The 18,068-nt window shown below is 36.2% G+C and overlaps 1 protein-coding gene across 3 annotated transcripts in view; it reads right to left on the bottom strand.

Annotated features, from left to right (window-relative positions):
* CWC27 (CWC27 spliceosome associated cyclophilin) overlaps positions 1-18,068 on the bottom strand; it is a 202,776-nt gene that overhangs the window by 153,083 nt on the left and 31,625 nt on the right. For all 3 annotated transcript variants that reach the window (XM_032473059.1, XM_032473067.1, XM_006186085.3), the window contains exons 8-10: positions 16,132-16,211; positions 15,127-15,160; positions 11,908-12,065 (exon numbers count right to left, since the gene is read on the bottom strand). In XM_032473059.1, coding sequence (XP_032328950.1) covers positions 11,908-12,065; positions 15,127-15,160; positions 16,132-16,211 — 272 coding nt within the window. The remainder of the gene's footprint in view (positions 1-11,907; positions 12,066-15,126; positions 15,161-16,131; positions 16,212-18,068) is intronic.

Genomic DNA, 18,068 nt, shown 5'->3' with positions numbered 1-18,068 from the left:
TGTGACGTGAGCAACAAGAGCAATGTGGAGAACAGTTTGGCCACAGCGTGTATGAAAGTGAGGACCAGAGCACAGAGTGGAGGGGTTGCCTTTGCTAGAAGAATATGGATTCAGGTGCAGATGGGTAGATTTGGTGGTGGAAAATGAGGAAGTTCTCTTGCTATTTCTGTTTCTGTAATGAAATAAGCAGCAAGATGATCAGCCACAAGTGAGAAGGCGGTGGAGATGTTGGGTGTTTTTAGGATGATTCTTTTCCAGGAACAACAAGAAAGCCAACTAAGAAAGCTATGTGAAATAGTGAAGCAGCTACTTAATTCCTGCCTGCCCACATTCCCACCTTAGAGAACCTACCCTCCTCACAGCCCTGGAAGAAAAAGCCTTACGCTATCAGTTAGGTTTAGGTTCTATCGCACTTAACAGAAACTCCACATAATATGGCTTTAACAACTTTAAGATTATTTTATCTCACACAGAAAAAGTTTGAGATAGGCGATCCAAGATGAAACTGTGATTCCATCAAGTCTCCAAGGATCCAGGCTCCTTTGGTTGCTCCATTCTGCCATTCAAAGATCCAACCTGTGTGTCAGGTTGGTAGCAGGAGCAAAGGATGAAGAAGGGCTAGCCTCCTCCTTTTCTTAAAAAAAAAAAAAAAAAAAAAAAAAAAAAGACTGCCTGAAAGTCTCACACATCTCTGTTGCATCTCATTAGCCAGAACTTGGTCACAAGGCCATACTTAGGAGATTGGTGAATGTCTTTTAGCTAGGCAGTCATGAATCCAGCTAAAAATTTGGGTTATCTAGAAACAGACTCACAGACATAGAAAACAAACTTACGGGTACCAGGGGGAAAGAGAACGGGAAGGGATAAATTGGGAGTTTGAGATTTGCAAATACTAACTACTGTATATAAATAGAAAGAAATTGACACAACATTGTAAACTGACTATACTTCAATAAAAATACACATACAAAAAAAAACAAGTTTCTACTGTATAGCATAGGAAACAATATTCAATATCTTGTAGTAACCTATAATGAAAAAGAACATGAAAAGGAATATATGTATGTTCACGTATGACTGAAGCATTGTGCTGTACACTAGAAACTGACACAACATTGTAAACTGACTATACTTCAATTTTAAAAATTGGGGTTCTCATTATTAAGTAAGAAGGGAAGGACAGATGATGGAGGGACTAGTCATTTCTGTCACCTACACATCTCATGGCTTTTAACTCCCCTCCACTATCATTATCCTCTTCAATAATACAACTGAATAGACACCTAACTGAAGCTGAGCCAATAAGATTCTGTGTCCCAAGAATTTGGATTTGGGACACAGAAATCGAGTCAATTTACTTCAGAAGAGCTGAAGTACAAGACAGAGCAGACTAGAGCCTTACAGAGAAAATGCAAGATTGTAGAAGATAATGGAACAAATGAATAAAGGAAAGTAGAGAGATGAGGCTGCAGAGGGAGAGAGAAAAATCTAAGTGTCTGACAACTTCCTTTCCCATGACGCCTGTATGCAATTCTTTTATCTGAATTCTGTATAACTTCCCTGTTCCTTTATACAGAAATCCCTTTACTTGAGCTAATTTACGTGGGTCTCTATTCCCACTTACAACGAAAGGATCCGTAAGATACTTACTAAGAAAGTTATGATTTAATGTGATGTACATATGAAGTGTTTCTGCATCTCCTATAAAACTTGAGGAAATATTCATTATGTTCTTCTCTACCTTTTGTGTAAAGACTGATAAAATAGAATTTCCTTTAGAATTTTATACTTTTTAAGTGTTTGAGATAATTAGGAATTGATACCTTTCTTTTAAAAATTCAGATAATGGCAGGTAAGCTTTATAATGCCTCTTTTTGTCTTGCCTGCCAGGAAGATGATTAAATTTATTACACAGTCACATGGCAATTTCTGGCTAAAGCACAGAGACTTTAGTAGATTATATTACTGCTTCTAAGCACTCAGTGAAAAGTTTATACTTCACCATGGACATCAGGCTTGGCCAGATCATTTGCTCTGGCCAATGAAATTGTGTATATATGCCACTTCTAAGCAGAAGCTGTAAGTGCTGGTGTATGACTCATCATCACTCTTTTCCCTCTGCCATGCCTCCTCTCAGAAAGAGGCTGTTCCTTCATCCTCAACCCTTGAAAAAGATGATATGGAACAGATCCCACCAGGATGTTGACCTAAACAACCATTTCTCCAGTGAAGATATATGAATGGCCAATAGACATATGAAAAATGCTCAGTATCACTAATTATCAAACAAATGCAAATCAAAACTACAATGAGGTATCACCTCACACCAGTCAGAATGGTCATCATTCAAAAGCCCACAAATGACAAATGCTGGAGAGGCTGTAGAGAAAAGGGAACCCTCCTACACTGCTTATGGGAATGTAGTTTGGTGCAGTCATTATGGAAAACAGTATGGAGATTCCTCAAAAGACTAAAAATAGACTTACCACATGATCTAGCAATCCCACTTCTGGGTATATATCTGGACGGAATTCTAATGCAAAAAGATACATCCACCCCAATGCTCATAGCAGCATTATATACAATAGCCAAGACACAGAAGCAATCTAACTGTCCATCGACAGATGACTGGATAAAGAAGTTGTGGTATTATTTATATAATGGAATACTACTTGGCCATAAAAAAGAATAAAATAAGGCCATTTACAGCAACTTGGAGGGACCTAGAGATTGTCATTCTAAGTGAAGTAAGCCAGAAAGAGAAAGAAAAATACCATGTGATATCACTCATATGTGGAATCCAAAAAAAAAAAAGAAAAGAGGACACTATGAACTCATCTACAAAACAGAAACAGACTTGCAGACATAATAAACAATCATATGGTTACCAGAGAAAGAGGGTTGGAGGGGATAAATTTGAGAGTTTGAGATTTACAAATGTTAGCCACCATACATAAAAATGGATTTTTAAAGTTTCTTTTGTATGGTACAGGTAACTATGTTCAATATCTTACAATAACCTTTAATGGAAAAAAAATATATAAACGAATATATGTATATAAATGCATGACCGGGACATTGTGCTGTACCTCAGAGATTGACACATTGTAATTGACTCTCCTTCAATCAACCAATCAATCAATAAGAAACAAATCAGGATGTATGTTTATATGTTGGGACATCGAGGTATAACAGAAAGGACAAACAGGACAAAAATGTGTGAGGGAAGCACTAGGAACAACCAGAGTTTCTATCTCAGTGCTTATCACCACCACTTAGCCAATTATCTAAGCCACAAGAGTCATCTAGAATATAGCCAGAAATATACCTCCTACATCCAATCTACCACCTCTTTATTATCTCAAATCCCCCAACAGACACTACCTTAGTTAGACCCTGACTACCTCTCCCTTGGGCTAATGTAGTAATCTACTATTTTGTCTATCTGCTTCAATCTCCTTCCTCTAACCCATCCCCTACACTTCTATAGAGTAATGCATATTCCTAAAATGATGTTACACCTTTGCTGGAAACATTCCACATGAGAGTCACACTTCAGCTGGACACGTAGGCATTGGCCCTGAACAACCCCTCTCCAGGCTCCCTAGAGGTGTCACAATATTGTAGATTCAGGTACCAGCTATGCCACTTTTTGGCCACAAGTCACTTAACCTCTTTAAGTCCAGTTTTTTGGTTGTTTGTTTTTTATAAAATGAGAATCATGATGCAAATTGTACCTTGTACCTTTCTTCTGGGCATTAAATTAGAGAAATAAAATAGACTCGGCAAAGTGCCTGGTCACACTGTCGAAGAACAATAAACACTTGTGGAATAAGAGAACAAATTCTCTGGCTAGCTCACCCATGAACACTTCACAGCCCTTATTTGCTTATACAACTGTTTCCCTTCACTAGAAACTAAGCAACTTGAGAAGAGGCTGAGACTTACTAATCTGGGCATCCCGGGACATAGCACAGTGCCCAGTATAAAGGAGCAACTCAATTAATGGGTAAAAGCTAAGAAATCTTTGAAAGGTAAAATCCCTAAATAGAGGAGAGAGAAAGGCTAGTCAGACAAAATAAAACCACTAACTGTAACTCTCCCTCAGGCCCTTGTGTAACTTCATGTGCCTTTAACTGTGTGCTAAACAAGAACTTGGCCTCTTGGGTGGCTCTTCTGTATTTTACCCAAACTCACACTTGCCAATTTAATTACAGGTGAATTCACAATGTACAGACAACGAAGGTAGGAAAGTAAAGAATATTTCAAAACTCTTAAATGTGGCTATATTTGTTTCAGAGTAGAGAACATTTCCTCAAATCCTGAATAACTTAAAGAATGTTTGCACATAATCTCAATACTACATTTCAAATGTACAATTCCATTCCCTATAAACAACTGACACTGCAAGATCAACAGAATGTCACTCTCAAGGGTAATACAAATCAATACATTCTAAAGAGATGCAAATATCTTTTTCCCATTTTGACAGCAGAATCTCCCCTACATGTGCATTTCATTGCTTCCTGTCTGCCATACAAAATATAATTGTAAAAACAGTAGGGTTGTTGTATTTCTGAAATATATAACTGAAATTCAAGAGCTTTTTTGTTTTATTTTGAAGGTGATTCCTTGGATATGGATTAAGGTTTTCAGTGAACTAAATGGACATTTTTAAAGATGTATTTTATTTCAAACAGCCCAAGAAACAGTTTTGCCCAGAACATCCAAAAATTCTTGCTATAAAGATCCAAAAAGAAGAAAAATGGAAGCTTGCCAGAAATGCCAAATGATGGTATGGTTTACACTATAATTGTTACTATTCCAAAATTTTAAACATAACAGGTAAAGGCAATAGGATAAACCATCTAGTCTACACTGAGAGATTATCCAACATTAATTTAAAGGATTTGACAATGATAAAATGTTATTTCTCTTAAATAGTGGTTCCCCAAAATTGCTTATCTTACTACCATTAGGGTGAAACTTAAGAAATTGCTGTATTTGACTATTCTTGTCCTATAATAAAATGGCAATTTTATACTCAACCCTTTTTTAACCTGGTATTTTAATCTTTTCCTGAAATACACATTGTCTACTTAACATCTATAATGTTCTGCATGGACTTCTTTTAGAGCATTTGCCATACTGAACTGTAATTAATTGTGGTGTGTGTGCATTGATGTTGTTTTTAATGGAGGTACTGAGGACTGAACTCAGGATCTCATGCATGCTAAACATGCACTCTACCACTAAGCTATACCCACCCCTAATTAATTGTTTATAATTCTTACTTTTAGGCTAAATTGTGAACATTTGCAGACAGAAACATTTTCTCCATTGTCTTCATGTTCCTGGCCCCTGGCAGTGCTCGGCACATAGCAGTTCTTACACAGTAACTGACAACCAAAAGTAACATACATTTGAGAACAGAATGATTGGTTAGGAAAGAATATATAAAAAAATAAAAGGCAAGTTCTAGTAAAAGTATACAAACTTCATTAAAGTCAATGGCTTCAAAGCTTAATATCTGCTGTTAAACCCAAGTATTTCCTGAAAATACAGCATTTAGACTACTACTCCATACCAAAGAAATAATACTTGCGAATTTTCAGAGAGCAATTACCCAGTATAAAGATCTCACGTTTCTTTCTCTTCCTTTTTCGTTCTTTCTTTTCTTTTTTTTTTTTTTTTTTAAACTGTCTGCTTCAGTACAACACCTTGGGGCAAAAGGTGAAAGGAAGCAGAAATGCTCTAACAGGTTAATTTCATTCCTTGCTTAGACATGTTCTGAGGACATAAAGGGGGTACTTCTTAGAGATGATTCTAATGGTTTAAATAGGGTTGTTAAAACATCTGTGGATTTCAATCTTTGTTGTACTACCTTTTAAAGTTAGTACTATCATTTTTTAATATGTAAATCTTTTAAATGTTTGAAATTTAAATATTTTATTATCTTTTTGAATTGGCTAAAACAAACCTAGTTAATGTACTAAAGACAACTATGTACTTCCTATAGTTTGATCATAAAAGAGAAACCAGAATACAAAGTATATTAAGACTCAAAGAATTCACTGAGGCTGAAAGAAAGCTTATTAATATTTTTGAGAAGGCTAAAAATATTAAGGAAAAAGTATTCAAAGTTCCATAAGAAATCCTGGTCACAGATTTCAAAGCCAACAAAAGGAGACTTGAAAGACTAAAATGAGCAACCGTTCATCTGGCTGTTCACCCAGGCCTCAGGAGGTATATTAAGACTGTATTACCCCTGGCTTCATAATTTAAAGTTCAATCCTACTCACTAGGTTTCAAACTCAACTTCAATATTTTTATCTAAATTTCTGAAGCTATCATATAGTAAGATATTTCATATCCCATCAACCAAACCACAGCTCATGAATAAAACACAAATTCTACTTAACTTTACCAAAAAAGATACTCGTTATATGAAAAAGGAATAGTGCCACAGTCAACTAAATATGACAGGTCAACAGAACATAGCTGATCAAACCAGAACATGTTCAAATATCAAAACTAATGCCACTCTAGTTAACCTTAAAGATAACTACCAAAAGACCGTAATTTGAGGATATATGTGTCAGGATTTCTTTGATTTATATTTCAATTTGATGAAAATAATTTAGAAGTTAGAGTAATCACAACAAAACTAAAGATGATAGAAATTAAACGATAAAAGACAGAATTTCCATAATGATTGTAATCACCATAACAAACCACTGATTTTTGACTAGCCAACTTGCTTGCTACATCTGATTTTACTGTTTAGCCATTTATTATAAATCAATACACAGATGCTAAAAACAAGTAGGGTAGACAACTGTTTGGTTTATATGATTAACTTGCAGCAGCTGAGCTCCACCTACAGGCAAAATAAGTTTCTCTAGAATGTTTTAAAATAGGACTTTCCGAAAGAGGCTGCAACTACCACCACACTGCAGTTTATGTTGAGTGCACATTAGAATCACCTGTGCTTTTTAAAACTTATGGTCCCATACCAAAAGTTCTGACTGAATTGATCAGGGTGGGGCTTGTTCTCAGGTGATGCAAATTATGGAAAAGCTTGAGAGACTGATTTGAACTTTTACCAGCACAAATCTTGAAAAACATTTAGAGTACTCAAATATCATATTTTCCTTCTTCTAAAATTACTTGATTCCCACTATACCAACCCTTTATCTTTTTCAGAGATTAAATTAAGTTCAGTTGATATGTCTTATCCCTGGTAGACTGCAAAAGACCTGAAGTGACACTACACTTTTTCTAAATTACTTTTACATGATTCTATGCCTCAGAAGTAATAGAGTGTTTGGTGGGGATTAGGGTTCTTAACCCTAGATACACACATTAGAATATCTGGAGAGATTTTACAAAGTATTATTGCCCCAAAGTTACATTATGTTCTTAGAAGTTAGAAAAGTGGTACTATTAGGGAATGAGGGGAGAAGTAACCAGAACAGCACAAGAGGGAGACTTCTGGGTAATGGTAATTTTCTGTTTCGTGATCTGCGTGATGGGTATATGGGTGTATTAAGTTTGTAAAAATACACCAACCTATATATTTATGATATGTGCACTATGAAATACAGCTCATACAAATATATCCTGAATGTACATTACACTTCAATAGAAAGTTAACAAGTTAAAAAGGACACGCCCAGGCTTCACTGCAGACCAAGTGATTCAGGATCTTTGGGAGTGGCCTGGGTGTCAGTATTTCTTTTTTAACATTCCTCCAGTTAATCTAACATGGAGTCAGCAGTGAAAACCACGCCTCTAATGAATCACAAGAGTTTTCATTCATCTACTCACCCACTCACTACACAAATCTTAATGAACAACTGCCATATGCCATATGCTTATTTTACTAGACTCAAAAGACTTAAATGTAAGACAGTCTCTGAAGGAGCTCACTCTAAGCACAGGAAGCGGGCAAACCCGTAAACCTCATGTGATGAATACAAGCAAGGTACTTAAAAGGTCTCGAGGACAAAGTGATTGGTCAAAGGATTCACTCACTTTTTTTGTTCATTCATTTATATACATGTCAGCCGCGGGAAGCTGGAGAGGGATTCGAGAAGGTGTGCTGCCCAGCTGGAAAAAGGCGCGAGAAGCCGACATGCAGCAGAACAGCACTCTACCGCAGTACAAGCGGGTGGCTCGCGCGCTCAGGCGTCTGCACTCACTGGCCCTTTTATTATGCCCGCGCATGCGTATTGTTCAAAATGCGTACTCATGCTACCAGCGCATGCGTACATGTACTTCTTACCCCCCACACATGCAAGTTATTGTGAACTTTAACCTGGGTCCCACGACCTACTCACTTAAGACTGCGACAATACATATTTGGGAACCTGTGATGTTTGACCATGGATAAATGGACCCAATCTCTGCCTTCAAGAAAATTACAGTACAAGGGTACACAAAGAAGAAAAAAAAAGATATAACCTGCTGTCATACTGACCATCACAGAAGTGTGAGAAAGGTGCAACAGGAATACCCTGGGGAGTCAGAGAAGGTACTACCAAGTTGCTGACCCTGGAGGTAAGAGGACATAAACTTGAACTAGTCCAGGAGCACTGGTGGTAAATATTAGTATTCTAAAGGAGTGCTTCTCAAACTCTCCTAACGTACAAATCACCGGAAATCCTATTAAAATGCAGAGGCTGATTCAGAAAGTGTGAGGTGGGGCCTGAGACTCAGTATTTCTGAAAAGATTCCAAGTGATATTAATGCAATTGGTCCACAGGTCACAATTTAAGTAGAAGGTTTTTGAGGAAGATGGTTTTCAAGAAGGAAAAGACCAAAAAAAAAAAAAAAAAAAAAAAAAAAAAAAAGCCAAATTCCATAGCAGAGACTAAGAAAAACAAAAATTGGAAAGCAGCCATTAGATTTGTCAAGGAGGTAGCCTTAGTAAGAGGAGTTTTAGGGGGTGATGAGGGAAAAACTAGAAGATGTATATGTAGAAATAAATGGGAACTAAGGTGGTGGGGACAGGAAATAAAATAAGAGGTTTTGTTTTTACTCTTAAATGCTCCAAGAGGCTCAAGTCTATGCACAAGCTGAAGGAGAGGAATGAGTGAAGAGGGAAAACTGAAGACAAAGGAAAGAGGATGGAATAATTTTGAATGGGTAGAAAGATTTTCAGCTTTAAAGAGAAAGAAGAAAAGGGGATAAAAATTAGTCTGAAAGGGTAGAGGGGAAAGAGAAAAGGATAAGAATTTCTCCTGTTTCATGGCACAAGCAGCCAGGTGATCTGATGAGAGAGTGAATTTAGGTTTAGAGGAAGCACCCAGGAACAGGTAATGAAGAAGCATTGGAGGCAGAGCTGAGGTGGGACTTGCACTTGTCTGTGTGATTCTGCTCAGCAGCATCCAGTGGTCCGTATAGGCTTAGAGGAGGGGACTGGATAAGAAACAGAGTGAGACTGATAACATTTTGAAAAGGAAGGAGGCAAGGGACAGAAATCCTTAAGAAGCCTTAAGTACAGTGAGAGGAAAGAAAGGGGAGAAGGGGGAAGAGCTTTGGATTTTTCCTTATTGAACCTCTAAGTATTTTTCAACAGAACAATTAGGGAAATATTCTACTCCATGAAAATTTGTTGGAAATATATTGTTAAATATCATTTCCCAACTTAAATATTAAGTACTCGATAGATCTGCTCATAGGTTTAACATCCCAAGTGATAAACAACTTCAACATAACTGATTCCAGATGTTGCTTTACCAGTAGAAGCAATACCACCAATTTTCAGTAAAATTATACTTTGAAAATGGCTCCTTGCCTAAAAGGCTGGTAGGCTAGTCTAGTCCCTGATCCTACTACTTGAATCAGAAAATGACCCGAGGATAACAAGAATATTCAAGCACATCCAGAAGAAAACTTTGTATACACCAAGAGCACTGCTTTTTGAATACGTAATGATTTCATACTGACATCCTATTTGGCTGGCAGCTATACCCATTATAATTCAACTTAGACTGAGCAGTAATTTTCCTTTAAATATAATTATCCTTTCTTACCACATTACAGTTTTTTAAGACTCTTAGAGGTTTTTTTGTTTGGTTTGTTTTTTTTTTAACATAAAATTAACTTGAGACTTCAACTACAGTGAAGCTGGTATAAACTGACCAAAAGCACTAATGATTTTGGTAATTTTTGTACTCTAAATAAGTGGTCGTGAGACAATCATAGAAGTTTCTAGACAAGAGACAAAAAATTGTATTTTCCTTTTAAGATTCTGTACTTTCTCCTCTATCCTGACCTTATTTTTCTTTTATTTCTCTTTGTAGGTAGGAGAGACAGGATGAAAGAGGGAGAGAGGAAGATGTGAATATTGAAAACCTGGGCAAAGAGGGGAAGAGTTATAAATGGGTGTTTGGTGTTCCCACAGTTTACTAAGGCAAATTTATCCAAATAAGCTTTATTTAGTTTATAGAAAATTGCTAAATTTTAAGTTATATTAATTATAGGGTATACAAGTATTTGGAACTGTATTAACACCAAAAGAACAGAGTAGAGTTGAGAATTTAAAAAGCACTTAAACATGACAAATATTTGGTTCATCTATTAAAAATTCAAAATGTATTTTTGTCACATTATAAATGAAATCTTTAAAAATTCATTGTTCTTAAAAATCAGCAAATGCATGTCTTAAATGAGAGAGAGAAAAAATATCTTTGATTATATTAATGATTTGACTAATAAAGCTGATAAGAGGCCCTCAGCTCCATGTATGTATAAGCATATACATGATCAACAAAATCTTCAGGCAGTAGTGGCCCGAAGTTAATCTACTATATTAAATTATTCAATGGTGATTACTTGAGTATCAGGTGAATGTTGCTGGGAGAAAGATATTTAAGGTAACTTCTAAGTACCATGCGAAGGTTATATCATTAACAGAAATTTCCGAGAATTACTTTTCTAGTTACATAAACAAAAAAAAAAAAAAAAATTGAGGGAGCTAAGCGATGACAACATGGAAATGCTTTTCATTTTTAAGTTCTTCTGTATGAGGATGGGAAACAATGAAAAAAAGAATGTTGTTTATATATAGCTAGTTCTATTTTATCCCCAAATGTAGGCCATCCAAAGAAAACAAACACTACTATTTTTAAAGCAGTATTATTTAAAATATATACCATAAAAGTTGTAATAATAGAGTTACAAAGGAGAGTCTTTCAATTAAGCTGAATTTCAGGAGAATAAAATGTTGAGTCAAAAAATTCAACCACTCTTTACCATCAGACATTTGCTGAAATTTCTTTTATGATACCACTAAGATTAGGAGAGACAGATAGTATAAATCAGACTTGAAAAGACATGAGTATTTTCAGGCCCACACATTTCTTACCAGTTTTGACAGACTTTACTCACCTAAATCAGAGGACATCTCTTTCTCTTCTATACCATTACTTTACTGCTTTCTGAGGGGGAGGTAATTAGGTATCTTTATTGATTTCCGCTGGGAGGAGGTACCAAGGACTGAACCCGGGACCTCTTGGGTGCTGAGCGTGCGCTCTACCACTTGAGCTATCCCCTTCCCCCACCATTACTTTACTGCTCTTGTTGGTTTTAAACAAATAGAATCTTCCACATCTAGCTAATACATCTCTTTCCCCAAATATAAGACATGTTAGAGGCTTTTAATGAAGAGATCAGAAACAAGTGAAGTGGAATTTGACTCATAGAGTACTGCTGTGATTAAAACTGGTCTATTTGCTTTTAGGCCTCCAAGTGGGCTAATTTAACATAACTAATACATATATCAAATGTTAAGAAAATAGTATTTTAGAAAATAAATTGGAAAGAGGACTTAATCTTAATTTAAAGTAAAGAACAAGGAGACAAAAACTCTGATACCGGGAAGCGCCATGCCTGCCTTACCTGCGGCTAACTGATTTCTTCCCCACTTCACCCTCTCCAGCTGACTTAACATTTGCACTTGTGTCCTTTTTCAACTTCTTTGCAATTCTCTCTCTCATCAGGTTCTTCTCATCACCATCAGCATATTCCTCATGCTCCGCACCTTCACAGTCTGCATCCTGCAAAAATTGAAATGGAGGATTTGCTGGACAATCCATTCTCTCCCTTCACTTCCAGAGGTCCATCTCAGACTCTCCTCACTGCATTCTCAGCCAGGTTTATTGCTTGTTTTGTTTTGTTTTGAATGAGTAAGGGCTTGAAGAATTGGCTGCAGGTGGGAATACCCCTTGGGGTTTGCTGTAGGCCAGCGAGGTAAGTACAGCAGAGCCCAGGAAGGCTTGTTGCTCAGTCCACACCCAGCCCCTCTGCGCGGCACAGACTGCTCACTCTGAGTCCCCCAGGATACTGTGGCCATCTACATCCCTACTCTTTCCCAGTGGGAAACGTGGCTTCTGGAGGCAGTTGGCCAGCATACTGACCTCACCCAGGGACTAATTCAGGTAAAAGAGGTGGAGGTAGAGAAGCTGAGATTTCTTCCTGTAATTTAAGTCATAGCAATTACTTCTCTTCTCAAAACCCTCCAGTGGATGCCCAATTCACTCAAGACTGTATACAATCTGTACCTCCGTGACATGATCTCCTAGACTCCAGGACAGCAACACTAGCCAACCCTGGAGCTGCTGTTCTCTCCAGCCTGAAACACTCCTACTCCCTGCATCTGCAGTGCTCGCTTTCACCTCCTGCAGGTCTCTGCTCAAATATTACTCTCTCAGTGATACTTCTCTTGATCCCCCTATTATGGCAGAACCACCTACTTACCTCCAGGACTTTCTATTCCCCTTTCTTGTTTTTTTTCTCCTCCAAAACATTTACCACTCATCTGATTTACTATATATTTTAATTATTTATGTAATGATTGTCTCTCTCCCATAACTAGAGGAAGTACTCCGTGAGAGCTAAAATTCTGGACTTTTTGCTCACTGCTGTATCTTCAGCTTCCAGAACAGCTCCCAACATTAGTAGAGAGAGGAAAGGAAGGAGAAAGGAGGAGAGAGAGAGGGAAGAGAGGACAGAAGAAGAAAGAAACTACCCCAAGTGGAACTTCTTCTCGTGTAATTCTCTGATCAGGTGAGCCATGGTGAGACAGGATTCTTAACTTGAGGTATGTGGACCCTAGAGCAGTGGTCCTCAAAGTCTAGTCCTCAAACTATAAAACATGGATTGTTTGTTTAAAAATATAGAATCTTAGCTCTCATCTCAGTCTTACTGAACTAAATCTCTAGGGATAGAAATTGTGAGAATTTTCAGCGAGATGTTTAAGAAATTCTTTAGCCTTAAAAGTTAATAACCACGGACCTACGTCTTCCATGCCTGGTCCTCAGGAGATCTAAAAAAATCCCCTGTAAATTCATAAAATTTTGTTTGTGGATATCATATATTTCCCAGAAGAAGGTGCCCAGTTTTAGTCACTGCAAAGGATCTAGGACACAAAACAGATTAGAGACCATACACTATTCTTAGGTGACCTCACCCCCACCAAGACCATAAGAACATATCAATCAGTTTACATCAGGCCTCGATCCTATCTTCCAGACCCATATTAATGTTATACAGATTTTTTCAAGTTAACTGAATCTCAAAATGCACAAAATTAAGCACATTATTTTTCATGTCTCACCCCACCTCAAGCCTAACCTTTCTTTTGTACCCACGTAACAAGTTGCCCAAATCAGAAACTCTGTGATTGTCCTAGACTCCTACTTCTCCCTCACCTCAGAGAATGGAATCCATCACCTCTTAGACCTCTTTTAAGTCTCTCTCTCTCCCATCTCACAGCTGTGGTCTTCTATCAAGTTCTCCTCTTGCCATAGCTTCCCGATAGGGCTCCTTGACTCCAGTGTGTTTCATCCAATTTCTTCTCTATCATGTTGCCAACCGTGATCTTCCTAAAATGCACAGTTGACTACTGCACTCTTCTTTTTAACTAATCCCCTTCAACTGTTCCTCATTACTTTTAGGGTGAGATTTAAACTCCTCCCCATAGCCTGTGAAGCTCTCTAATATTTGGCTTCTCCCTACCTCTCCAACCTCAATTCACTCTCCCTCCTGTCACTACGCTCTGGTCACACTGGTCTGCTTTCAGCTCCTGGAACGCATCAAACTCACTCCTTCTTCAGAGCCTTTTTGCATGCAGTTCCCTCTACCTTTAACACTCTTCCTCCCTGCTCTTCACAAGGCAGGCTCCTCCTCAAACTTTAATGTTAGCTTGTACTTCCTAAATAAGGTATAATTTCTACTTGTCACCATGTTTTAACATGTGCTGTTCTCTGTGATAGAGGAATCCCACCTTCACCAGTTTCTTTTTTGACTTAGTTAACTCCTAATTCTCCCATAAGACACAACACAGCATCATTTCTTCCAGGAAGGTTTTCTTGACCAGGTTAAATAGCCATCCTTTCTCTATTATACATGGTCAGAAGGAACCCTCTCTTTTGACCGTGGTAATAGATGAAGCTGCATTCATGCATGGACACTTACGTACTTCCTTCTGAATTATACAATGCACAGATCAATGGGTTCTTACATAAAGTGACAAATGTATGACATGAAAAACTTGATCTCTCATATATAAAGGAAACCCTGCCTTCTGTTTTATCAGCTTTAACAGCCAGTACAACTAATGAAGAAAAATCACTAGAGTCTCGAGAGAGAATCTTCTGAAATGTGTGTATAAAGAAGGAATGCTACTATAAATGACTGATCCAAGCATTTCCCATGCATCATGTAAGATGGGGCATCTATGTTTTAACTAGATCAAAACATAATAAAATAAAATCAATGACATCTAAATTTTGAGTATTCAAGTAATGTCAAGTGAGGAGAAAAAAATAGGCTAGAAATTCATATATAAGATTCCAATTTTGTAGGGTAACACACACACATATGTATACTTGGAAGGAAAATTTCAATACCAAAATAATTTAGTTTTCAAATCTTTCAATTTTTTTCAAAATTATACACATATAATTAGAAAAGTTTACCTTTTTATCTTTTAAGGAAAAAACTAATTACCTTTTGTAAAAAACATTATGTTTAAGGAAAAAATAATTTAATCTTTCATAAAAACCTTGAATTGTCTATAAATTGTTCAACTATATTTATACTAAAATTAATACTCACATCATTTAAATCTCCTGCTGCATCCCCCTTTTCACTACAAAAACAAGAAAAATAAGCAAGTTTTAGCTTTTAAATGAGACTAACAAAATTATCCAAAAATTTAGAATATTTTGCTGGGACTAATAGTTCAAAAACACTTCAACATAGGAATTTTCAGAATAGCATTGTAGAGCAAATGGAAACATTCTAAAAGGAAGTTGTTTTTATAAATAGAATAAAAGGTATGCTCCATTAGGACATATATGAATTCACTAGAATTCTTTAAAAAAAGGAAACAACAACCAACAGTGCTATTTTTATGAACAAAGGGCTGCAGAAAACAATTTCTTCTATTGGCTTGATGTATTCTGGCTGAAGAAGCCAAATCCTTCAAATACAAGGACATTGAGAAAAGACTGTTCTGAAATAGAGTTCTTGAAAATGACCTAAACTCAGTACAGTAGTATTTTAGTCCCCCTTTGAGACATTGGCCCAGTATATCATGTGCAGTTATATTCAACAGTAAGACACCTTCCTTTCACAAAGAGAAGAAACAAAAATAGTAAGAAAATTTTCTGATAACTCCTAAAATATGTAAGAAATAATACTCAGTGAACTGGCCCAAAATGTGGCAACTTCTTCACAAAACCCTTCAAATCTGATTTGCTTACCCATGATTCTGAGACAAAAATGATTCAAGGAAAAAGTCAGCAACGCAAATCTGAATTAACCATTAAACTGTTAAAGTAGACAGTTTCCTAGTATTCAAACAATCCCAAAGATTTAAAAGTTTAACAATTGATTTTCATTAGTTCAACAGAGGTAGCGAGCAAGAAGAGTGAAAGTGACTAGAGTGGTTCTCCCCAATATGCTGGAAGCTCTGCTGCTACTGTCACCAAAATGCTTTAGTTCTTTGGTTAGGTTGACAAAAATTTGACTTATGAGAACTGACCTTTACTTACAGAGGAAGCAAGAAAATTATCTGAGCCAGAAAATAACTTAGGATCATACGAGAACCATACTAACCTTTCAACAGCTGGGACAGAGCTGAGATGTGGATCATCCTTAAGCAAGTCATGACTACTCTTGCTTTTTCCCTTCATGCTCTAGAAAGGAATGTGTGATATAATCATGAGTGGGGAAAAAACAGTCTTCCAAAAGGACAAGTTAACAAATTTGCATAACATCTAGTACTGACATACTGTGGTTAGCAAAAGGTATATGGCTCCTAAAAATTTCAGTATCAACTGAAGCTTTATAAGTAAGAATCTTATTCTTCCATTGACTGAAAATATTTTTAGAAATACCTTTTATTTCAAAAGGCTATATATCCTTTAAAATAAGTTTACTGATTACTATTTCCAAATACTAAATCCTTATTATGATTTACTACTAAACTAATTAATTTTAGTCCCATTCTTCACTGTTTAACAATTTTGAGAACAGGTTTCTAAATTTGATAGGCTTTACTTTGAGGCAAATGTATCAATTCTGAAATTTATTTCCATGATGAAAATAATAGATTTTTAAATTTCTGTATGAACATGGAGTTCACATTTTAAAGACCTAATCAGTTTAAACATGCTTATAGTCTATTTTCACAAGGCAAAACAGAAACTTTTCTCAGTTAATCTAAAGATGCTATTTTTCTACAGTTTTAAAAAGTCAAAGAATCTGAATTATGCAATTAATCTGTATTTCTACCTTACACACACCAAGGAGCAATTAAAAAAAAAAGATAAAACATCAAGTAATTACTTGGTAATACATTTGTCCAACAATGAATACTGAAAAAAAAATGTTCAAAATCAGAAGATGGTGTAGTAGAAAGAACACAGGGTAAGAAGAAAGGTGATAATTGGGCCAAATGAGTTTCAAAATCTAATATTCAATAATTCTATGGGTTTTAGTCCAGAACTTGTACCATTTGGGGAAAGAGACTTCAGAACCTCTTCCTACAAAATAGAAATAATACTAGCAGCCTTGCCTACTTCATGCAAGAGAGTAAGTGCAGATATGTGCAAAAGCGTACAAGCGAATATAAAATGACCTCAACTAAAATACAACTTGAACATCTTTTTTTCATGCTTTCCTTCCCTAAAATTTCTTCCTCCTGCATCTCTAGCCATGACTGTTTATTTTCATCTACTCTAAGAAATATTTTCTTATTAATTCTCCCCATGTGGCTCCCTCATGGAGTCATAATCACAGACATTATAGCCATAGTTGGCCTCAGACCCTCTGGTTAAGCCTCTTAGTTAACAGATCAGAAAATGAGAATTACACTAATAAAGAGCAGGAGTAAGATTAGAATTCAGGTCTTTAAGTTAGCCCATTAATAAGCTACACTATTTCATTTACTTGTTGGTTTACAGTTGTTAGTTTAATTAACATTTTTAAAATGGGTTCTTATTTATCTCCCAACACTTAAATCAGCTTGAAGGGAAAAGAAGAAACTTGCCTTACGTCAACTTAAAATAAGACTTAACAATAGGAGGAAACTGAATTAATCTGAAAAATCATTACTATTTAAAATTTTAATTAACTTTTTAAATTAAATTAGCATAGAAATGTATGATCAAAAGCAATTTTTCAGATGGCCCTTCCCACTATAGTAGACTTTGAATCCTGCTGGCAGAGAAAACAAATTATGGAAGAACTGAAGAAATTTGGAGATAGTCTCAAAGGGTGTAAAAATGAATTCAGATATTTCTCTTTTATGTCTGTTCTTTCTGAAAGACCTATTTTAAGGTTCTTATTTATGCCATCAGGTAACAATAAATTTAGAGGAAACAAAAACCTAATATATTTAAAAATAATTTTTGAAAAAATTACATAAAAGTCACTGGCTAATTAAAAGGTTCAGGGGCCGAACAAAATACTAAATATACTTAGTGAATACAGTGTAATGAGCTCTGTAGTAAATTCAAAACTATCTGTAAGCAAATCTGAAAATGAACATC

Source organism: Camelus ferus, chromosome 3 (assembly GCF_009834535.1).
Source record: "Camelus ferus isolate YT-003-E chromosome 3, BCGSAC_Cfer_1.0, whole genome shotgun sequence".
NCBI lineage: Eukaryota > Metazoa > Chordata > Mammalia > Artiodactyla > Camelidae > Camelus > Camelus ferus.
The sequence above is the reverse complement of the archived record's forward strand: the minus strand, read 5'-3'. Positions and strand labels throughout refer to the sequence as shown.